This window comes from Lacerta agilis, chromosome 5 (genome assembly GCF_009819535.1).
Source record: "Lacerta agilis isolate rLacAgi1 chromosome 5, rLacAgi1.pri, whole genome shotgun sequence".
NCBI classification, from domain to species: domain Eukaryota; kingdom Metazoa; phylum Chordata; class Lepidosauria; order Squamata; family Lacertidae; genus Lacerta; species Lacerta agilis.
Window position 1 is genome coordinate 88,879,675 of NC_046316.1, and position 23,864 is coordinate 88,903,538.

At 46.6% G+C, this 23,864-nt stretch overlaps 1 protein-coding gene across 2 annotated transcripts in view; it reads left to right on the forward strand.

The window, feature by feature from the left end:
• The window catches only part of CHRD (chordin), a 53,081-nt gene extending 49,134 nt beyond the window's left edge, over nt 1-3,947 (forward strand). For both annotated transcript variants that reach the window (XM_033150762.1, XM_033150761.1), the window contains exons 22-23: nt 1,432-1,525; nt 3,189-3,947. In XM_033150762.1, the coding sequence (XP_033006653.1) occupies nt 1,432-1,525; nt 3,189-3,247 (153 nt within the window). In that variant the 3' untranslated portion in view covers nt 3,248-3,947. The remainder of the gene's footprint in view (nt 1-1,431; nt 1,526-3,188) is intronic.
• Nucleotides 3,948-23,864: the final 19,917 nt, after the last annotated feature.

Consider the following 23,864-nt stretch of genomic DNA (forward strand, 5'->3'; position numbering starts at 1 on the left):
AGTGAGGGGCAGGAGGTGGCAGAGGAGGAGGGGGGAGTTGAGCTGCAGGGGTAGGACAGCCCCAGGCCCCAGGACAAGGTGGATTTTGGGAGCCTGGCTTCATTTTTTTAAGAATTTTTTAAATATATATATTTATTTTATTACACACATTAAAAAAATACATATCACCTACTACATATTTCATGTTACATAATATAAATTACATATTGCCTATTGCATATATTAATATACCGAAAGAAAGAAAAAGAGAAAAGAAACAAAAGACAAAGGAAAAAGAAAAAGGAAAAAAGAGGGAAAGGAGAAAGAGGAAAAAGAGATTTTGCTAGGATCTACCACGATCTAAGCAAACAAAATTAACTTACAGTTAACATTTCTGTGAATGACTTCCACTGCTGAATACAACGTTTCATTATAGTAAAGTCTTAAGTTTCGTCTGTCATTCTTTACTACCATCAGTTTATATATGTCAGTTTATATATTTTCTACCTTTTTCTCCATATACATTCTAGTACCAACACTTAATTATTCTAAACATAACCAATATCTTTCATTTGCTCCTTGTCTACCTAAATACTCATTAAGACATTTCCATTGTTTTTGGATTGTGTTATTCGATTTTTGTCTTATCACCTCAGTCAATTTTGCAAGTTCCAAATATTCAGACAACTTGCTTTGCCATTCTCCTTTTGTTGGGATATGGTTTCCCTTCCAATGTTGTGCCACCAAAGTTCTCGCAGCCGTTGTAGCGTACAAAAAGATGTTTATTTTCTCTTTTGGGATATCATTTATTATACCTAATAAATATGCCTCTGCCCTTTTATTAATTGGGAGCCTGGCTTTCTGCAGAAGAGTTTGGATTTCATATTCCCGCTTTATCACTACCCGAAGGAGTCTCAAAGCAGCTAACATTCTCCTTTCCCTTCCTCCCCCACAACAAACACCCTGTGAGGTGAGTGGGGCTGAGAGACTTCAGAGAAGTGTGACTAGCCCAAGGTCACCCAGCAGCTGCATGTGGAGGAGCGGAGACGCGAACCCGGTTCACCAGATTACGAGTCCACAGCTCTTAACCACTACACCACACTGGCTACACTAGACTTGCTCTGACCACCAGCACCACCTCATACCACTCAACTGTCCCGAATTGAGCAAAACATCCCAGAATTACAGACTCCATCCCTGTTTCCGATTGGATCCCAGAATGTCCTGTTTTTCGATCCGGTACTCTGGCGGGAGTCTGCTGGCTCACACCAGAGCGCTGGACCAAAAGACACTCGGGTTGTTGTTTTTTGGTCTCGTGCTAGTCAGCCAGCTCCGGCAAGAGCTGGGGATCAAAACACGAGCGTCCGATTTTGATCACCAGCGGGATGTTGGAGGGTATGCCACCCCCAAGTTTTGGCTGTAGTGTAAATGCCTCTTGCTGTCCTTTTTCAGTCTGGGGAGACTCACTGCCAGCGCCAAGAATGCTCTCCTGCCTCTTGTTCTGGAGGGGAGAAAACAGAGGACAACTGCTGCTCCAAATGCCACGGTCAGTAGGAGTGTAGTTCTATGTAATATAAATGTTATATTATGATAATTATCATTAGTATCTATGGAGTTCTTCAGTGGGCAGAATATTTTAGTCCTGCCTTTTGATCAATATGAATGTGTCCTTAGCTTTTACTATGCTTTAGTCCTGTGTTCCTTTTTGTTTTTAAAAAGTAGAGCTAATAATTGCAGAACTGTAGAGCTGGAAAGGGACCATGAGGTCCACACCGCAGGAATTTTTTGCCCAACGTGGGGATCGAACCCACAACCGTGAGATTAAGAGGCTCATGCTCTGCTCACTGAGCTATCTATAATAATAAACTTGCTTGATTTCGTGGGGCCTCAGTTGAGTCTGCTGCTGAAAACACAACTTGGAGGTTTCCAAGTTCCAGCTCCCACTAAGCAACATGTGTGCCCCTAAGATTGTGTTTCCAGTTCCCCCTGCACACACACACACACACACACACACACACACACACACACACACACACAATTTGTTTAGCCTGCCTTTTCACCTAGACTATACCTAGAGAAGTGTGGGAATGTTGTGGATAGTAGGAGAGGATATATTGCTTTAATATTATCCTCCCTTACTCAAGATAGTGAGCCATGTAGCAGAGCACATTCCCCCCCCCCCTATACAGCAGGAAGCTAGCAGATTTGTTTGAATCTCTTTAATTAAGCAATCCAGTCTGGCATGCCCAGATTGGATGATTCCTGGTAAGATCCCTTTTGATCCCTCTTAAAAAGAAATGAAGACACAACAGTCTTCCTTAAAGAGTAACAAGAAATTTACTTACGTTCAGTTCACAGTATGATCCCTGAAGGCAGGCTTTAGCTTGTAGTTACAGAAGAAGGTGTGGCTTCATCCCATGCAGGGATTCATCCCATGTGCTGCTGGCAGAGAGCCAGCAAACAGCATCAGGAAACAGGCATCAAGAAGGAAAGTATCAAGAGAGGAAGATGGCTGGCCCTTTTTGTGGGGTCTGCAAGGGTCACGCCCACCTACTGTTGGACTTCTTTGCCAACACAGAGTGTGCACAGCAAATGGAGCATAGAAATACAAGGCTGTCCGCAATATCTTTGCTAATTTTTGTTTTCAAAAACGTAACAGTCAAAAGCTGCAAACCATCACCCCTCACCAGTAGCATACAGAACATTTAATCAACTTAAATACAGTTTTCAAATAATCAATTATCCTATCACATCCCTTCCTGCATCTGGTGCAGAAAGTAAACTCTCCTTTTAATTAGTCAAATAGTCAAGAGACCACAGGTGTGCAGCCAAGCAGGTCAAACTGCAAACATATACCTGTGAGCTTTAATTAACCAACCCCGTTCCTGCGTAGCATCGTTGACCACTTTAAGATAAAGAAAAACCAACTCCTAGCTGGTCACATGCAGGGGGAGGATGCTCCAGAACAGGTGTAACAGGAAGTTCAACTGCCTGGATCAACACCCCCCTGTCTGTGTCAACACTAGGCAAACAAGGAATGTTGTATTTGACTGCTACAAGGTTTACATCCCACAAGAAGCTGCAGAGTCTATTGGGAAAGGAAAAAAACAAAACACAACGAAGGCAGCTTTGAGTGTAGCCTTCCTTTGCTTTGGGTCCTGCTCTCTTGTTTACTTAAAACCTCCCTCCCCCCCCCCATTGCCTTGTAGGACCGGATGACACTCAGGAGATGCCACGAGAGGAAGCCAAGGATTCCTGGGGACACTAGCTGGCTGGCTGGACCAGGGAGCCCAGGTGTCACGGCGGGCACTGCCAAGGGCTGGTAGAGCTGAAGAACAGTGCCTTTTGCAGATGGCGCTTCGCAAGACCTCCCCAAACCCCTCCACGTTGTGTTGGCTTCATAAGTCAACAGAGGAGAGGGGGCGACTTCTGCTCTTGCCCCAGAATGAACAGCCATCCTTTTGAGTGCCTGGCACGCTCTTGGCTCTCTGCCAGCCTGGCACCAGCCTGGCTGTCGTATATATTTTGGACTGGCATCCATGAAAGGAGACGGGGGATCCACAAGCCTCTTGGGGACTGCAGGTGGATATCAAGCAAGGCTATAATTGCAATGGAGAGGTGTGTGGGGCATCATCTGTTGCGCTAGGTAAAGCTGTGAGCCCCCTTCTCAGGGTGAGGTCTTGGAGCACAGCTGGGAACCCTTGCATAGGACTGCAACAAATTCAAGAGTGCATTGCCTCCATCCAACTGTTTCAGACAGCTTCGTGTCTTCAGTACGGCTTACGTGGCCCACCCCCCAGACCAGCCTGTATATGGTGTAAAATTGTCACCCTCTGCTGCATCTCTTTGGGGTCTGTTGTTGGGAAGGACTTGTTGTGTAATTTATGGTTTCCACGGGCAAGTTTCTGTTTCTTCCCCGCTCATCTCAATGCGGGAGGATTGTTACGGGAGATGATGTATTTATTAAAAAAAAAAAAAACCAGTGGAGAAAAGCTAGTTAGCTTTGGCAAGTGTTTTTGCGATTTCCCACCCTATCCCAAAGGTGTTTCTGTTGACTTAGACCGATGGCTTCAAGTTACAATGAAGGAGATTCCGAAGAAGAACTTTCTGGCAGTAAGAGCTGTTCGACAGGGGAACGGTCTCCCTCAGGAGGTGGCGGACTCTCCTCCCTTGGAGGTTTTAAAGCAGAGGTTGGATGCCCGTCTGCCATTGATACTTCAGTTGAGATTCCTGCAATGCAGGGGGTTGGACTAGATGACCCTTGGGTCCCTTCCAACTCTATAATTCTAGGATTCTTCATATTGCACTCTTGGGCGCAGTCGGAGTAGAGCGCTGCTCTTACAAGAAGAACCTGCAAGATCAGGCCAATGGCCCACCTAGTCAAGCATCTTGCTCTCATGGCAACTAACCAGACGCTTGTGGGAAACCCACAAACAGGATCCGAGTTCAAGAGCTCTCTTTCTTGCTGTCATTTCTAGGAACTGGTATTCAGAAGCATTTGCTGCCTCTGGCCGTAGAGGCAGAGTGTCAGGATGGCTAGTGGCCAGTGATAGCTTTTAGCCCCGTGAATTTGTCTTTTAAAGCCATTCAAGTTGGTGGCCAACCCTGCCTCATGTGGGAGGGAGTTCCAAAGGTTCTGTGCTGTATGAATAAGTCCCTTGTTTTATCTGTCTTGAATCTCCCGGCGTTTGGCTTCATTGAATGTCCATGAGTTCTAGCGTTTTGAGAAAGGGAGAAAAACTCTTCTCTTCCCACTTAAAATGTTATAAACTCCTATCCTGTCACCTCTCAGGGCTCATCCATAATTTCCAGGAATGGGACCGAAAGGTTTTCCCTTTGTCCCACCACTTACCTCCGGAAACCCCCTGCTGTTTACCACTGAATCTGAACAAACGTCAACTGGGTTTTCTGCAGATCTACCTTTGTTCTGATTCAGCAGTAAACAACAAGTTTCTCCCAGGAAAGTGATGGGTTGGGCTGTAGTGTCTGTGTGTAGGGGGGGACGGGACTGCTGGGGCAATTGCCCTGGGAGCATTTTTCGGGGCGTGCACCACTCACTCTGTCGTCCCCGGGCCACCCCTGCACCACTTTGTGAGGCTGGGATCTGATCAGACTTGGGGAGGGTGGCATGAGACGGACGTCCTGCACCCTTCGGTCCCAGCCTCACCTTCGAGGGGCTGGGATTGAAGAGCGTGTGGCTGTTGTGCCCTTCTCATGCCGCCTCCCCCAAGCCTGGCCAGATCCCAGCCTCACAAAGCGGCTCAGGGCTGGTGTCACTACAGGGCTGGTGTTGAACCTCTCAAACCCATGCCTAGAAATTACAGGACAAACAGGAGTGTGGACGAGTCCTCATCTTTTTTCTTGAACTAAAAAGTCCTAAGCGCTGCAGCCATCATTTGGGTGGCCCTTTGCTGAACCTTTTCCAGCTTTGCAGCATGTTTTGTTTTGTTTTTAATCTACATCTGTTGTGGACAGTGATAGCTTGCAATTCCGTAGCAGCAAACCAAGCTGTGTGCCACCCTCAGTTGCTTTTGCAGCTCCCTAATTTCCTCGTCCTGAGTTGCGCTGGCTCAACTTGACACAGTGGTTCTCGAACTTTTTTCTCTGGGCCACACTTTCATAATAAAAACAAATGATTATTGACAAGGTAAAGGGTAAAGGTAAAGGACCCCTGGATGGTTATGTCCAGTCGAATTTGACTATGGGGTGCGGCGCTCATCTCCATTTTCAGGCCAAGGGAGCCGGCGTTTGTCTGCAGACAGTTTTTCCAGGTCATGTAGCCAAAACATTGGAAATTGTCCTTGATATCAGTTGATGCTCTTGCTATCATTTTGAAAAGATATCTATCCATATTCTGAAAATAAAAATAATAATATTTTGATACTATACTATATTACACTGAAATGTTTAAAGGTTTCTTTGATGGTCCTTGAATCTTCCCGCCACACTTGCCGTCCTTTCCTGCCACGCCCTGCGAGAAGCACTGACTTAAACCGGACCCTTCTTTTGCAGTCATTTGGTGGGTCTTGTAATTATGGAGTTGCTATGCCCCCTGGTGGAAGGGATGAGTTCAAATTTGCCCATAGCACTTTCTCCCTGTTTCCCATGCAACATGTGGTGTAGGGATGGGGCACATGTTTAATTTCAGTGACTAAGGATGGTGAATATAACAAGCCAAAGCAGTGAGCTACTTGCATAGGGTTGGGTACCACAGCCTGCTGAAAGATTCACAATAAGAACAAAAGGAGTCATGCATATTCTCCAACATTTCTCTGATGAAAATAGGGATGTCCTATTCCATTCTCCTCCTCCTCCTCCTCCTCCTCTTCCCTGCCCATCTTACTGGGTTGCCCCAGACAGTCTGGGTAGCTTCCAACATATATAAAAACATAATAAAACATTAAACATTTTTAAAAAAACAACAACCTTCCCTATACAGGGCTGCCTTCAGAAGTCTTCTAAATGCTGTATAAACAAAATAGAAAATTCTTTCCAGTAGCACCTTAGAGACCAACTGAGTTTGTTCTTGGTATGAGCTTTCGTGTGCATGCACACTTCTTCAGATACACATTCTGTATAGTTACTTATCTCCTTGGCTCGGGGATCACATAGCTCCATGCCCTCCAACATTTCTCCAATAAAAATAGGGACATCTTAAGGAAAAGCGGGACATTCTGGGATCAAATCAGAAACCAGGGCAGCTTCTGTAAATACGGGACTGTCTCTGGAAAATAGGGGTGCTTGGAGGAGCCTGGTCTTGGTGCATCAGACCAAAGGCCCGTACAGTCACAGCATTTTCTCCACAATAGTTATGGTGATCAAGAGAATGCTTTGCAAAGCACATGTATGTTGAGAATCCAATATAGCGACAGAATATGGATTCTTAGGTAGCCAAAGCAGTACGCAGAAGGGGGGATGTCTCCAGGCTCAGGTGGTGGCAAGGTTTTCAGAAGCACACAAAATCTTTAGGACCAGTGGCGTAGCAAGGGCAGGTGGTACCCGGTGCAGAAAATTTCTTGCCACACCCCTACATCCCCCCCACACTTGTTGGACTCCCAAGAAACTGCGATCTACTCACAGTATAAAAAGACTGGCTGTGATCTACCCATTGTCATTGCCAGGAGGTGTTCAGTTTTTTAAAGGGAAGGCTTGACCAAAGTTGTTGAGCTTTTCTGGGGGTTACAGGCATGCCTCCTCCAGCTTCCCAGGAGCATGTGGGTGTCAAAACAAAGGGGGAAGGTCACCAGCAAAGCAGCGCAGCTCTGTCCCTTCGCCTGACGGATCAGGTAGACGGGAGTCGCAGGTGGGCGGTGCACCAAATGTCACTCCCCCCTCGGAGATGACACCCAGAGCGGTCCACACCCACCTTTCTCCGCCCCTGTTTAGGACAAAATTGTTAAGTAGTGGAAGAACAAATTACAATACAAAAATGTCTCAGTTGGGAGAAATGCTCACTAAAATACTGGGAATTCTAATGTAAACTTTTTCTTTAAAAATAACAAATTGATGTGAAGAACTACAGATGGGAAAAACGATGGAGAAACTGAAGTTGACAGGTTGCTTCATCTCTATATAGAGGCTTATTAAAATCGTATTTTTTGCGCATGTGTTCCACTGCCCACTCTTGTTGCCAATAGCATCAATAGCAGAAATCCTAATCCACCATGGCAGACCTGAAGATCATTGCCATGTTATTACCATGGGGGCAGTCACAGAATCAATTTTCTTTTATCACACAACAGCCTTTGTTTCCAGAGCAACAAGGTGGCAAGTCGTACAGCTCAAGGGACATAAAAACTGGCAGTTCAATTGGTTTCAAAATTTGTTGCACTCACAGAGACACATTTTTAAAAAAAAGAAGTAAAAAGGGGGAAAGGAGCCCTCTGTGGCTGAATGCTTTCCAAAGCGATGACGCCCTCTCTAGACAAACAGCTGTAGCGTGAAACAAGCTGTCTCCCTACCAGATGCCCTGCAGATGTTTTGGACGATGAATTCCACTAGCCAATGATGAATTCTTCCACCAACACTGGAGGGCACCAGGTTGGGGGAAGGCTGGTGTGGACCGTGCAATTTTGGACTGCGAGCGAGTGGTTGGGTGTCTTAGAATCATAGAATCCTAGAGTTGGAAGAGACCACAAGGGCCATCCGGTCCAACCCCCTGCCAAGCAGGAAACACCATCAAAGCATTCCTGACAGATGGCTGTCAAGCCTCTGCTTAAAGACCTCCAAAGAACAAGAAATGAAATATACAAATCTGTGTTGCGACTAAGGGACAAGGGTGGCGCTGTGGGTTAAACCACCGAGCCTAGGGCTTGCTGATCAGAAGGTCAGCGGTTCGAATCCCCGTGATGGGGTGAGCTCCCGTTGCTTGGTCCCTGCTCCTGCCAACCTAGCAGTTCAAAAGCACACCAGTACAAGTAGATAAATAGGTACCGCTGTGGCGGGAAGGTAAATGGCATTTCTGTGCACTGCTCTGGTTTTGCCAGAAGCGGTTTAGTCATGCTAGCTAGCCACATGACCTGGAAACTGCACGCCAGCTCCCTCGGCCAATAAAGCGAGATGAGCGTTGCAACCCCAGGGTTGTCCGCGACTGGACCTAATGATCCAGGGTCCCTTTATGTTGTGACTGCACTTGGAATACTGCATACAAGTCTGGTCACATCACTTGAAGAAAGATGCTGTAGAGCTAGAAAAGGTTCAGAAAAGGACAACCAAAATGAGCAGTGGGGCGGAGCAACTTCCCGATGAGCAACGGTTGCAGCATTTGGGACTTCTTTAGAGAAAAGACAAAAACAAGGAGTCATGATAGACTGAGGCATGTAAAATTATGGTGTGGGGAAAGAAGAGTTTTTCTCAAACTCTAGGACAACCAAGGGAAATTTTTTGAAGGTTTAGGAGAGATGAAAGAAAGCACATCTTTGCACATTGCCTGGTTAAACTATGGAACTCACTTCCACAAGAGGCAGCGATGGCCACCAATTTGGACGGCTTTAGAAGAGGAATCAAACAAATTCATGGAGGATAAGGCTGCAAGTGGCTACGAAAAAGTTGCTTTTCATCTGACCAAAGAGCTTTTGTTAAAGCCCAACATGCTTTACAAACTGAACCTATGTGGTCAGAAGTAAGAACTACTCCCAGAAAAGCTACATGTAAAATTGAAGTTATGGCCCTAAAGGGGGAGTATTATTATGTACTGTTGTGCCATGTATAGATCTGTGACTGGGGCAGCTGTCAAGATGAGCTCCTGCACTTCCAGATTCACCAACCCACCACTGCAGAATTCCTGCACCCTTTGAAGAAATTTGCTCCCCGAACCCTTTTCTCCAGGGACTGTTTGGAACGCCCTGTCTGCTAAAGGTCTGCCAATTAGGCAGGTCTTCCAGGAGACCAAATAAAAAAGCAGAAAGAATATAACAGTTATCAACCCTGTTGACAGGGATGTACAAAGCAGGGGATGGGATCTTGCAAGGAGAATTTACATAGAATAACAGAAATGTAGAGCTGGAAGGGACCCCAATGGTGATCTAGTCGAACCTCCTGCAATGCAAGAATCACAGCTAAATAATCCCTGAAAGATGGCCATCAAAGCTCTGCTTAAAAACCGTCAATGAAGGAGAGTCCACCTCCTTCTGAGGGAGTCTGTCTCACTGTCAAGCAGCTCTTACTGTCAGAAAGTTCTTCCTGATGTTGAGTTGGGATTTCCTTTCTTGAATCCAGTTTCAGGTGCTGCACTCTGGAACACGAGAAAAGAAGCTTGCTCCATCTTCCATGTTACAATTGCAACTTATCACCAAACTTAAAACCATGGAGAAACCTGGTCTGAACAAAGACAATGGATTCTTATCTCATTATACATGACAGACCTATATTTAGCCATCTCACCCCTTGCCTTTCCCTGCAAGACCAGTTGCAGAGGTTTTCCACCCTTATCAGCCAATCACCCATTCCCACAACCCTTCTGAGTAATACTCCTCCCCACCCTCTCACGATATATAAGGGTCTGGTGACTTCTGTTTCAGTGTATCTGGAGAAGTGTGCATGCACACGAAAGCTCATACCAAGAACAAACTTAGCTGGTCTCTAAGGTGCTACTGGAAGGAATTTTTTATTTTATTTTGTTTCATCTTCCATGTGACAGCCCTTGAGATATTTGAAGATGGCTCTCATATTTCCTCTCAGTCTCCTCTTTTCCAGGCTAAACATTTCCAGCCCCTTCAACCGTTCCTCATAAGGCTTGGTTTTCAGACCCTTAATCATCTTGGTTGCCCTCCTCTGCACAAGTTCCAGCTTGTCAATATCCTTCTTAAATTGTGATGCCCAGAACAGGACACAGGACTCTAGGTGTGATCTGACCAAGGTAGAATAGAGCAGGGCTATTCCTTCCCCTGACTTGGACACTACACAAGAGCTATGTGTGATTTCATAGCTCATTCCTCGTCCACCCACCTCCTTCGCTGGCACAGCCTGATGCCAAGGCTGCAGCTGAATGCCTTGGCAAATGCCACCCACCCTGCAAGTCTGGAGCATGAGGAAGTCTCACATGAATGGAGAGCAAGCAGGAAATCCTGCCTGCAGAGAGTCCAGCTAAAGATTTCCGGAGCTGCGGAAGAGAGTCCCCACACCACGAGCACAGTGCGCAGTGACTCGCAGAGTGGGCGGCTCGGTTTAGGGGTGGCTTGTGGGATGGTTAAACGGCCTCTGTGGGTTGCTTCCGGCCCATGGGCCTTAGGTTGCCGACCCCTGCAGCTAAAGCATGAACAAAATCATTTTTCTTGCTTCAAATAGTCTCTCCCTCTCTGACCATGGGCCAGCCAAGCAACCTCCCTCCTTTGTGACTCGCTTCCTTTTTGCCACTAGAGGGAGGCAAAAACCAGCACATCCCAGAGGGGAGACACAGCCCCAGGCTGTAAAGGATTTTGGCTGTGTGTTAGAATCTTCCAGTGATTCCTCTGACTTCTGTACATTCCAGGGGTGCCACATATATGCAACAATGTGTGTCCCTAAACCTGCACCACCCTTGCTCATGACCACCCTCCCCATCCACCATCAAAGCATCTCTAGGATGTTCTCGAGAGCATGCAATTAATCTGCACAATTTCAACCGCATAAGGTTGTCAGCTCTGCAACAGAGTGTAATTGTCCCGGGGCAGCAGCTGTTTCCAGTGCTGCCTGCCAGTGCCTGCTCAGGGTCCTGCTCCACAGCTGCCGACAGATCCAGGTAGGTCCTGGTCTTGACCCCATGGCAGGCAGGCTTTATATCTCCTAACACACTTCTCTTCTTGTAAAATGTTGCCTAAAATACGTTCGCAAAAGGTGCCAGGTTCAGTTTGCTTGCATTTCAAAATAGGGCTGGGAATGTCTTTTCCCCTGAAACCCTGGTGAGCAGCTGCCAGTCATTTGAGAGCCAGAGCAACCAGCACTTTCCTATGCTACTAATTGCACATGGGAGATCCGTGATCAGCTCCTTTTTATGCTTAAAAGGAGAGGAAGGAAGAAGGCTGTGGGGTTGCCGTGGCATGCATTTCTAATCTTCAACAAGAACAAAATCTTCAAAGTGAAGCCCATCTGGGTGGCTGCTGGGCTTGGCATAATAATCCTTATCACAATCATTAATGGGTCCTTTATATAGCAGGGCAAATTTACACTGCAATTTCCAAACACTGAGCGTATCATGCTTGGCTTGAGTCAGCGGACAAGCAGAGGTTGCCGAGAGGCCTATGGCATGTTCTGGAGGCCAGGGGTCTTGCTAAGGAGGCAGGATTTGCAGGCAAGGGTTCTTATTGTGCATTCATGGTGATTGGCCTCACGATGGTATCGGGGCAGTTATACACCATCCTTCTGTTTGCCCAATGCTGTTTGCGCCTGCGGAAAGTTTTGGGAAAGACATGTGTCTTTGTTTCCAATCAGTGCATTGGCTGTAGCTTCCTGCTAAAATCCTGTAGCTTCTCACAACCCTAATATTCCAGTTTCTTTCTTTCTGTTGTCCGGCTGTGGCTGCACTGCAGCACACAAGTGCTCCTCCGGATGGCACTAAGGCAGTTACGCCGGGAAAGCATTGCGGAAGAACTCATAAAGCCAAATGATGTGCGGACAGCCCAGTATGAATCTACCACCGATGCCCTATTATTTCATCAATGGCACATGGCAGGAAACTAGTCTTGTATGCCTCCTTCCGGCAACTCCTGCAGCCCAGCTGGTGCACAACACATTGCTCTGATTTCTTTGGACCACATCAGTGAGGACCAGAGAGACGTATTGTCATATGGGCAGCCCGGGACCTCCTTGCCCAATGACCCAGGCTCATGCCCCAAGGAGGTCACTGATGCAGCGGTTTGACTTCACCCTCAGAGGCCCACTCCATTGTCTCTCAAGACAGATGGATGCCAACAGAGATGTGGAGAAATTATGCAAGCAAAACTTTTCCTTGAGGCTGGGCCAAGGTAGGGAAAGCCTCCACTGCTAGATTTCTTCATCTCAGGCTGCTCTCCAAGGCATATAAGACGAGACAGCGAAGACCTGCCGCTGGAGCTGGGAAGCTCAGCATCAGCCACTTGGTTCACTGACAGGGATAGATGCCCCAGGAAAGTCAGGGCTGTGGTTTGTTAAGGCTGCTGGAAGTTCATAGCTCTGTGACAGTGGGGCAGGGGACCACAGCTCCCAGGATTCTTTGACCAGCACTGAACACTGGATGTGTTTTAAATGTATGGTGAGGATCTGCTCTGTGTTGGCTATTTAGTGAGCATTCATTCTGTTTTGTCTGCAGGGAAATTCGATTATGTTGCATCGAGCAAGTGCTATGTTCCCAGTACATTGTCCCATCACCGTCCTTATAGAAAAAAGGGCTTGATTTGGGGCAATCAACTTTATTTTATTTTATTATAAAATTTATTGGTATTTCCACACAAAACAACAAATAAAAACCATACATTCTACATATAAAACAAACACACCACAAAATACAAATAACAATCAAATAAAACTAATACATACCTATCACGCCACAGGAACACAGGAACACACCAATCTAATTATTATAACCTTATTTCAATTCTTACTTGGGGGACTTCCTCACGTTCTCTCTTCTGCGTTCAATTCTAATTTACTTTAGTAACTTTGTAACTATTTTAACACTCATTCACCATTATTCTTAATGTTCAACTAACATCTTATCTTATCTCTATCAACTTATTCATAACCATAACATCTAATATATAAATCACAATCTTAACTTCTTATATACTATTTTAACCTAACATTGTATAGCTATCGCCTATTATATTCACTGATTTCACTTCAAATGTCCAACTTTTCATGATGTTTCAAATAGTCTTTAAATTTCTTCCAATCTTCTTCCACCTTCTCCTCCCTCTGGTCTCGGAGTTTCGCGGTCAGTTCTGCGAGTTCCATATAGTCCATTAACTTCATCTGCCAATCTTCTACTGTTGGGAGCTCTTCACCTTTCCAGTTTTTAGCAATCAAAATTCTAGCAGCTGTTGTGGCATACATAAAAACACTCTGTCTTTTCTGGGTATCTCATGGTTGGTTATTTGGGGCAATCAACTTTAAACACACAACCCTAATTGAGCAGCGTGTGATTGTATCCCACCTGAAAACAGAGACAGTTAGGAAGTGCCTTAAGGCTCAGCCCTGACAGGGGCATCTTGGGTACTTCCAGACAAGTGTCTATCATGGGATGGGTACTGCATTTAAATTTGCCCATGAGTGCACCTGATGTTTCGGATATTAAAATGCCAGTCCATACCCCTCACCCCATTTTATCCTGATTCACCATTTCAATGAAAAATTGGGTCATTTTTTTTTTTTTACCTGTTGCCAATGAGAGGTTTCCGTTTGCGATACCTGAATGGCCCATTAGCAGTATTAAGCCCCTTTCTGGATGCACCTGTTATTTCTTGTACAATGTGTGCTTTTGCCCCTGCCAATCTGATCTCATTGGTGCCACGCTGCCACCTGCAATTCTGGCAGAGAAATGACTACAGTTTCTAAGGTACAAGGAACCAGCTTTCGCATTCAAAACACATGAGGTCATCAAGCCCACCTCTTGCTTCCTTTCATCCTACTTAATTCATTAGGTGCTGATTGCTTGCATGATGGGGATTAATTATTCCAATTAGCTTGGCAGGCAGGGGGGGGAGGCAACATGTTGTTGTTGTTTAGCCATTTAGTCGTGTCCGACTCTTCGTGACCCCATGGACCAGAGCACACCAGGCACTCCTGTCTTCCACTGCCTCCCGTAGTTTCGTCAGACTCATGTTGGTGGCTTCGAGAACACTGTCCAACCATCTCGCCCTCTGTCGTCCCCTTTTCCTTGTGCCCTCAATCTTTCCCAACATCAGGGTCTTTTCCAGGGAGTCTTCTCTTCTCATGAGGTGGCCAAAGTATTGGAGCCTCAGCTTCAGGATTTGTCCTTCCAGGGAGCACTCAGGGCTGATTTCCTTCAGAATGGATAGGTTTGATCTTCTTGCAGTCCATGGGACTCTCAAGAGTCTCCTCCAGCACCGTAATTTAAAAGCATCAATTCTTCAGCAGCAGTCAGCCTTCTTGATGGTCCAGCTCTCACTTCCATACATCACTACTGGGAAAACCATGTGGTGTAGTGGTTAAGAGCGGTAGACTCGTTATCTGGGGAACCGGGTTCGTGTCTCCACTCCTCCACATGCAGCTGCTGGGTGACCTTGGGCTAGTCACACTTCTCTGAAGTCTCTCAGCCCCACTCACCTCACAGAGTGTTTGTTGTGGGGGAGGAAGGGAAAGGAGAATGTTAGCCGCTTTGAGACTCCTTCGGGTAGTGAAAAGCGGGATATCAAATCCAAACTCTTCTTCTTCTTCTTTAACTATACGGAACTCTGTCGGCAAGGTGATGTCTCTGCTTTTTAAGATGCTGTCTAGGTTTGTCATTGCTTTCCTCCCAAGAAGCAGGCATCTTCTAATTTTGTGACTGCTGTCACCATCTGCAGTGATCATGGAGCCCAAGAAAGTAAAATTTCTCCCTGCCTCCATTTCTTCCCCTTCTATTTGCCAGGAGGTGATGGGACCAGTGGCCATGATCTTAGTTTTTTTGATGTTGAGCTTCAGACCATATTTTGCGTTCTCCTCTTTCACCCTCATTAAAAGGTTCTTTAATTCCTCCTCACTTTCTGCCATCAAGGTTGTGTCATCAGCATATCTGAGGTTGTTGATATTTCTTCCGGCAATCTTAATTCCGGCTTGGGATTCATCATGCTTGCATGATGGGGATTAATTATTCCAATTAGCTTGGCAGGCGGGGGGGGGGGTAACATCCACCCACACAACTCCTTCCCTTTCATCTCTCACGACTGCATGTATCTGAGAGTTATTTAGAGCACACCCCATACGTGAGTTTCTCTTCCTCCTCTTGTGTGGTCCAATGGGTGGTGCCTTTTAGGGAGATGAGCAATTCAGAGACTGACGCTGTCTTCATGACAGGCCAATTCAGAAGATGCCTCTCAGTTAATCCGACCTCAGTACAGTACAAGTTTGGAGCAAGAATGTTCATCCTGAACTGATTCCCACCATGCCTACGCCAAGCCATTAAGAACAAATAATCTTGACGCTGGCAGCATTAAGATAAATTCAGCAGTGTAAAGGAGTTTTGATGGATGCAATAATAGAATACTGAATGGTATAGGTTTTTTTTGTAAAATATGCAGGGATTTATGATATGTAAAATGAACCATGGAAAGAGAAGAAGGGAAGTCACTGATATCTTAAGGATGCAAAATGAGTATTTTGAATTGTGAAACAGAAAATTTAATAAAAAAATTATATTTAAAAAAAGAACACATAATATTTCCACAATGGTTTATTGGTTACTGTTTTTGACATTTTAATGTGGTTTCTACTGCATGGTTTTATGTATTTCTGCTGTAAACCCTTTGATATTTTTAATGAATTTGCAGTCTATAAACTTTTTTTTATCAATAAAACTGGTGAAGAAAACAAAATGTCTTAACTGTCAAAGATGAGGGTAATAACATAAGGAGGGTTTGCTGGATCCGGCCAAGGGCCCACACAATCTGGCATCCTGTTCTCACAGTGGCCAACCAGATGCCCATGGGAACCCGAGCACAACAGCACTCTCCCCTCCTGTGGTTTTCAGAAACTCTTATTCAGAAGTATTGCTGCCTCCAGCTGTGGAGGTATAGTCATCATGACTAGTTGTAGCCATCATCAGCCCTCTCCTCTGTGATAGATAGATAGATAGATAGATAGATAGAGAGATAGAGAGATGGTAGAGAGATAGACTTGTAGAGTTGGAAGGGACCATGTGGGTAATCTAATCCAACCCCCTGAAAAGCAGGAATCTTTTGCCCAACATGGGAATTGAACCGACGACCCTGAGATCAAGAGTCTCATGTTTTACCGACTTCTAATTGAATTTCTCTAGTTCTATTTCCCCCTTCATGGATCACTGCCTTGTCGTGGCGAAGGGGCTTGAATTACTCAGGGAAGCTATGAGCTATGCCGTGCAGGGCCACCCAAGATGGACAGGTCATAGTGGAGAGTTTGGACCAAATGTGATCCACCTGGAGGAGGAACTGGCAACCCACTCCAGTATCCCTGCCAAGAAAACTCCATGGACAAAGACAACAGGCATATAAAAGATATGACGCTGGAAGATGAGCCCCTCAGGTCGGAAGGCGTCCAACATGCTACTGGGGAAGAGCGGAGGACAAGTACAAGTAGATCCAAAGCTGATGAAGCGGCTGGGCCAAAGCCGAAAGGACACTCAGTTGCGGATATGCCTGGAAGCGAAAGGAAAGTCCAATGCTGTAAAGAAAAGTATTGCATAGGAACCTGGAATGTAAGAACCATGAACCTTGGTAAGCTGGATGTGGTCAAAAATGAGATGGCAAGAATAAACATTGACATCCTAGGCATCAGTGAACTAAAATGGACGGGAATGGGCGAATTCAGTTCAGATGACTATCATATCTACTACTGCGGGCAGGAATCCCGTAAAAGAAATGGAGTGGCCCTCATAGTCAACAAAAGAGTGGCGAAAGCTGTACTGGGATGCAATTTCAAAAATGATAGATTGATCTCGATACGAATCCAAGGCAGTCCTTTTAACATCACAGTAATCCAAGTTTATGCACCAACTTCCAGTGCTGAAGAAACTGAAATTGACCAATTCTATGAAGACTTACAACACCTTATAGAAATGACACCAAAGAAGGATGTTCTTCTCATTATAGGGGATTGGAATGCTAAAGTAGGGAGTCAAGAGATAAAAGGAACAACTGGCAAGTTTGGCCTTGGAGTTCAAAATGAAGCAGGGCAAAGGCTAATAGAGTTCTGTCAGGAGAACAAGCTGGTCATCACAAACACTCTTTTCCAACAACACAAGAGACGACTCTACACATGGACATCACCAGATGGGCGACATCGAAATCAGATTGATTATATTCTCTGCAGCCAAAGATGGAGAAGCTCTATACACTCAGCAAAAACAAGACCTGGAGCTGACTGTGGCTCTGATCATCAGCTTCTTATAGCAAAATTCCAGCTTAAACTGAAGAAAGTAGGAAAAACCACTGGGCCAGTAAGATTCAATCTAAATCAAATTCCTTATGAATACACAGTTGAAGTGAAAAACAGGTTTAAGGACTTAGATTTGGTGGATAGAGTGCCTGAAGAACTGTGGATGGATGCTCGTAACATTATACAGGAGGCAGCAACGAAAACCATCCCAATGAAAAAGAAATGCAAGAAAGCAAAGTGGCTGTCCAATGAGGCCTTAAAAATAGCGGGGGAGAGAAGGCAAGCAAAATGCGAGGGAGATAGTGAAAGATACAGGAAATTGAATGCAGATTTCCAAAGAATAGCAAGGAGAGACAAGAGGGCCTTTTTAAACGAGCAATGCAAAGAAATAGAGGAAAATAACAGAATGGGAAAAACCAGAGATCTGTTCAAGAAAATTGGAGATATGAAAGGAACATTTCGTACAAAGATTACCACAATTAAGGACAAAAGTGGAAAGGACCTAACAGAAGCAGAAGACATCAAGAAGAGGTGGCAAGAATACACAGAGGAACTATACCAGAAAGATATAGATGTCTCATACACCCCAGGTAGTGTGGTTGCTGACCTTGAGCCAGACATCCTGGAGAGTGAAGTCAAATGGGCCTTAGAAAGCCTCGCTAACAACAAGGCCAGTGGAAGTGATGATATTCCAGCTGAACTATTTAAAATCCTAAAAGATGATGCTGTTAAGGTGCTACACTCAATATGCCAACAAGTTTGGAAAACTCAGCAGTGGCCAGAGGATTGGAGAAGATCAGTTTACATCCCAATCCCAAAGAAGGGCAGTGCCAAAGAATGCTCTAACTACCGCACAATTGCACTCATTTCACACGCTAGCAAGGTTATGCTTAAAATTCTACAAGGCAGGCTTAAGCAGTACGTGGACCGAGAACTCCCAGAAGTGCAAGCTGGATTTCGAAGGGGCAGAGGAACCAGAGACCAAATTGCAAACATGCGCTGGATTATGGAGAAAGCTAGAGAGTTCCAGAAAAACATCTACTTCTGCTTCATTGACTACGCAAAAGCATTTGACTGTGTCGACCACAGCAAACTATGGAAAGTTCTTAAAGAAATGGGAGTGCCTGATCACCTCATCCGTCTCCTGAGAAATCTGTATGTGGGACAAGAAGCTACAGTTAGAACTGGATATGGAATAACTGATTGGTTCAAAATTGGGAAAGGAGTACGACAAGGCTGTATATTGTCTCCCGGCTTATCTAACTTATATGCAGAATTCATCATGCGAAAGGCTGGGCTGGATGAATCCCAAACCGGAATTAAGATTGCCGGAAAAAATATCAACAACCTCAGATATGCTGATGATACAACCTTGATGGCAGAAAGTGAGGAGGAATTGAAGAACCTTTTAATGAGGGTAAAAGAGGAGAGCGCAAAATATGGTCTGAAGCTCAACATCAAAAAAACTAAGATCATGGCCACTGGTCCCATCACCTCCTGGCAAATAGAAGGGGAAGAAATGGAGGCAGTAAGAGATTTCACTTTCTTGGGTTCCATGATCACTGCAGATGGTGACAGCAGTCACGAAATTAGAAGACGCCTGCTTCTTGGGAGAAAAGCAATGACAAACCTAGACAGCATCTTAAAAAGCAAAGACATCACCTTGCCAACAAAGGTCCGTATAGTTAAAGCTATGGTTTTCCCAGTAGTAATGTACGGAAGTGAGAGCTGGACCATCAAGAAGGCTGATCGCCGAAGAATTGATGCTTTTGAATTATGGTGCTGGAGGAGACTCTTGAGAGTCCCATGGACTGCAAGAAGATCAAACCTATCCATTCTCAAGGAAATCGGCCCTGAGTGCTCACTAGAAGGACAGATCCTGAAGTTGAGGCTCCAGTACTTTGGCCACCTCATGAGAAGAGAAGACTCCCTGGAAAAGACCCTGATGTTGGGAAAGATGGAGGGCACAAGGAAAAGGGGACGACAAAGGATGAGATGGTTGGACAGTATTCTCGAAGCTACTAACATGAGTTTGGCCAAACTGCGGGAGGCAGTGAAGGATAGGCGTGCCTGGCGTGCTCTGGTCCATGGGGTCACGAAGAGTCGGACACGACTGAACGACTGAACAACAACAACAAAGTTCTATTTCAAAGCTACCTAAGGCCATCACTGCCTCCTGTTGGGGCAAGCCCCATCACTCAACGAGATGCTGCATAAAGATGGACTAGTTTATCTGCCCTGAATCTTCCCATATTCCCAAATTCAGCCCACGACTTGTAGTGTTATGAGAGAGAGAGATCAAAGTTTTCTCCATCTGTTTTCTCCATGCTCTCTATCGTTTCATAAACTTCCACCCTGTCTCCTCTTAGTCACCTTTCCTCTAAACTGAAAAGTCCCAAATGCTGCAACTTTTCCTCACAGGGGAGTCAGTATGTGTCATCATCATCATACAGCAAAAAGATTCCTTTTTCTTTTAACCATTTTTTTTATATTACAAATATAAGTTAATTACAATACCAGTTACATACACATAAAGTGAGATTCCTCTGAATCTAGAGACTTTCCCCCATCCCCTCCATGAGTCCTATTGTCAACATTTCCAACTGCATATTGTTTCATAGTGTATGTTTTGTATCTATCCATATTATCCATGGTATTTGTTACATTAAAAGTGAGATTAAAATCCTGCTAATGTTTTCATCTGCTTACAGTGGTCTCCTAAATAAATTATTAACTTTCCCATTCTTTCTTGAATTTCTTGTCTACTTCGTCTCTCAGTTTCCTGGTCAGTTTTGCCCAGTGCTTCCCCCCCCCTGGGGTATGCATACCCCAAACATTTTGTGAAACTTTGTACTTTTGACCATTGACTGTATTTATTTCCCCCCAAAAAAGCACCAGTTTTGCCATATAAGCATAGTCTAACAGCTTAATTTGCCATTCCTCTCTGGTAGGGACTCTTTCTTCTTTCCATCTCTGGGCTGTTGTTGTTCAGTCGTTCAGTCTTGTCCGACTCTTCGTGACCCCATGGACCAGAGCACGCCAGGCACGCCCATCCTTCACTGCCTCCTGCAGTTTGGCCAAACTCATGTTAGTAGCTTCGAGAACACTGTCCAACCATCTCATCCTCTATCGTCCCCTTCTCCTTGTGCCCTCCATCTTTCCCAACATCAGGGTCTTTTCCAGGGAGTCTTCTCTTCTCATGAGGTGGCCAAAGTACTGGAGCCTCAACTTCAGGATCTGTCCTTCTAGTGAGCACTCAGGGCCGATTTCCTTGAGAATGGATAGGTTTGATCTTCTTGCAGTCCATGGGACTCTCAAGAGTCTCCTCCAGCACCATAATTCAAAAGCATCAATTCTTCGGCGATCAGCCTTCTTGATGGTCCAGCTCTCACTTCCGTACATTACTGCTGGGAAAACCATAGCTTTAACTATACGGACCTTTGTCGGCAAGGTGATGTCTTTGCTTTTTAAGATGCTGTCTAGGTTTGTCATTGCTTTTCTCCCAAGAAGCAGGCGTCTTCTAATTTCGTGACTGCTGTCACCATCTGCAGTGTTCATGGAACCCAAGAAAGTGAAATCTCTCACTGCCTCCATTTCCTCCCCTTCTATTTGCCAGGATAAATCTCTGGGCTAGTAGCATACAAAATAACTTTTGTGTGGACAGGCGGAGCCCCCCATCCCCCAGGCAACCCCCGAGTGGAATAATGACACGAGACAACGTGCTATGGGATTAAAATTGGCCACAACTTTATTAAGATTCAGGTGTAGGGAGACCTTGGCTCATGCACTGGGCATTTATCCTTCCCAGCCACCAGCCAGGGATCTGGGAAACTTCAGGGTTATCCAGAATGTGCGGGGATTGGGCTAGCTCTGGAGAACATATATTCAAGCAGACAGCCCGCCCCCGCCCCCGTTTGCCGCCACTGGTGTGGGAGAGCAATGACAACCTCTTGGCGTATGGTCAATGCCTCCCCCAATACCCCTTTAACGGGAACCCTGGTATCGCTGCCACACTGGGGGCGTGGAGTCACTGCCCCACCCCATTTAGGAAGATGACTAAAGGATTCCGCCCAAGGCCTGAAACCGCCAAAGTTGTGACGAATTGCTACGGGAAATGCGAAACCTGCCAATGCAGGGAAATTCCTTTCCGGCCCTTCAACAGCGGCCTTGACATAGCAGCGCCTGCGTACCTGTGGAGAAGAGTTTAACCAGAAAATAAGCATGAATTGAGGGAGTGGAGGGTGGGAGAAGCTCTGGAGCCCTACTGCTGCTTCCTGGTAAGCTACACCTTCTATTGTGTGGGCTGGGTAGTCCCTCCCCTTACCTGGCCAATCCCATGGCAACGCCTCCCCCAGGCAGGATTGGGCATCTTGCTGGGGTAGGCGGAGACCCCAGGTATCAGGTATCCCCCCTGGGGGAAGGCAAAGCCAGTCCGAACTACCAGGTGTCGCCCAGAAACTCAAGGGGCTGTGCGCAACCACGCAAATGCCCCCCCCATTTGATGTGGGGAGCGATCATTGTTGAAAAAAGAAACAAGCAGAAGCCTTTTTATTAGGAATTATAGGTACCGACATTCCAAAGGAACTGAAAAAAACTTTATGTGTGTGTGACAACAGCAGCACAGATGCTACTAGGATTCCTGATAGGCAAGACTGCCTGCCAAACAGACAGGTTGGTTGGAAGCAGAAGGGTCAACCTTCCCCCATCCGATTCCCCTGCTTACCATGGAAGTTGCCATTCAGGGCCGTCTCGTCATAGGGGCTGGGTGGCGCGGCGCACCAGGGCGCCAGGCCCCCCAGGGGCACCCCCGCGAGCCCGCTGGCATACCGGGCGCCCCCTCCCCAACCCGCCCCCATGTGCAGGTGGGCGGGCACTTGCGCGCCAGCGGGCGAGCTTCAAGCCAGCCGCCCTCCGGAGCCCCAGCTGGAGCGCTGGGAAGGGCACGCAAAGCCCCGCGCCGCTCCAGCGCCACGCCCCTCACCCCCCGCTCGCCCACCTCCCTCCCAAGGGGCGTGGCGCTGGAGCGGCGCGGGGCTTAGCGCGCCCTTCCTAGCGCTCCAGCTGGGGCTCCGGAGGGCGGCCAGCTTGCAGCGCCACGCCCCTCATCCCCCGCTCGCCCACCCCCCCTCCCGAGGGGCGGCCAGCGCGGGAGGGAGGTGGGCAGAGAGGCGGCTCACCGGGGGCGCCGAGGGATCGTCGCGCCAGGGCGGCCGATCCCTTTAAGACGGCCCTGTTGCCATTAGCCCCTTGGAGAAAGGGTATCCGTGTGTGTCTGGGGAAACCCAAGAGTACATGTAAGAGATTTTTGTTACTTGTTATTTACTTATTAAAGTTCTAAAACACCCACCCCTTTGCCTCCAGCATTTGTCAGGGTGCCTCGACCTTGACCGGCGTTTTCCGTGATGCAAGCATGGCTGGTGATCGCCTTTGGTGCCTGAATCACAAGCCCCCTCTTTGTAGGATGCTGAGATGTGGTGCACTGAGGAAGAGAGATGCTCATGGAGATAAGGGGCATGAACACAGAGGCTGTTTGTGCGCAGGGAGGGCAGCGGGAACGGGACAAGGCAGGGCATGGAGGAGTCGGGAAAAATTCCAGGCTCCTGTGGGAGGCCATTTGTATTCTGCAGGCCTCAACTGCTTCCAGGGGTGGAGGGGAGGGGAGGTTGCAGGGAGAAGAAGAACAACAACAAAGCTCCAGTGTGGGGGGGGGGCGAAGTTGCCAGCAGGGTGGGGGCACAGCTGGGATGGCCATCTGTTGCGGATGATTTAGCTGCGATCCCTGCATTGCAGGGGGTTGGACTAGATGACCCTTGGGGGTGCCTTCCAACTCTACAACTCTGAGAGCATTCGCCCATCTAGCTCAGTCTTGTCAACACTGACTAGCAGCTGCTCTCCAGCGTTTCAGACAGGAAATCTCTCCCAGCTCTGGAGGTGGTTGTTGGGTTTGAACCCGGGGCTTTCTGATGCTCTGCCACTGAGCTACAACCCTTCATATGCTCTGGGTCCTGTTCAGGGCTCTCCCCCCCCCTAAAAATGTTAGGGGTACTCTCATTTTGACTCAAGAAAATCACAATTTTATAGTTCAAATCGGGGGAAATAAATACAGTAGGCTGCCATCAAGGGTAGTAACGGAACGGACGATTCACCGTGCTAGAGAAGAAACTAATTTTTTTTTATAATTTTAAGTTTCTTCTCCCATCAGATTCACAAAATGTTTAGGGGTATGCGTATCCCTGCGTCCCCCCCCCCAGAAGAAAAGCACTGGCCCTGCTGCAAGTAGAGTCACCAAGCTGAAAGCAGCAAGAGACAGACGGATGTGTCCACTGAGGTTTCTCTCAAGTTGTTAGTTGGTTTGTCTC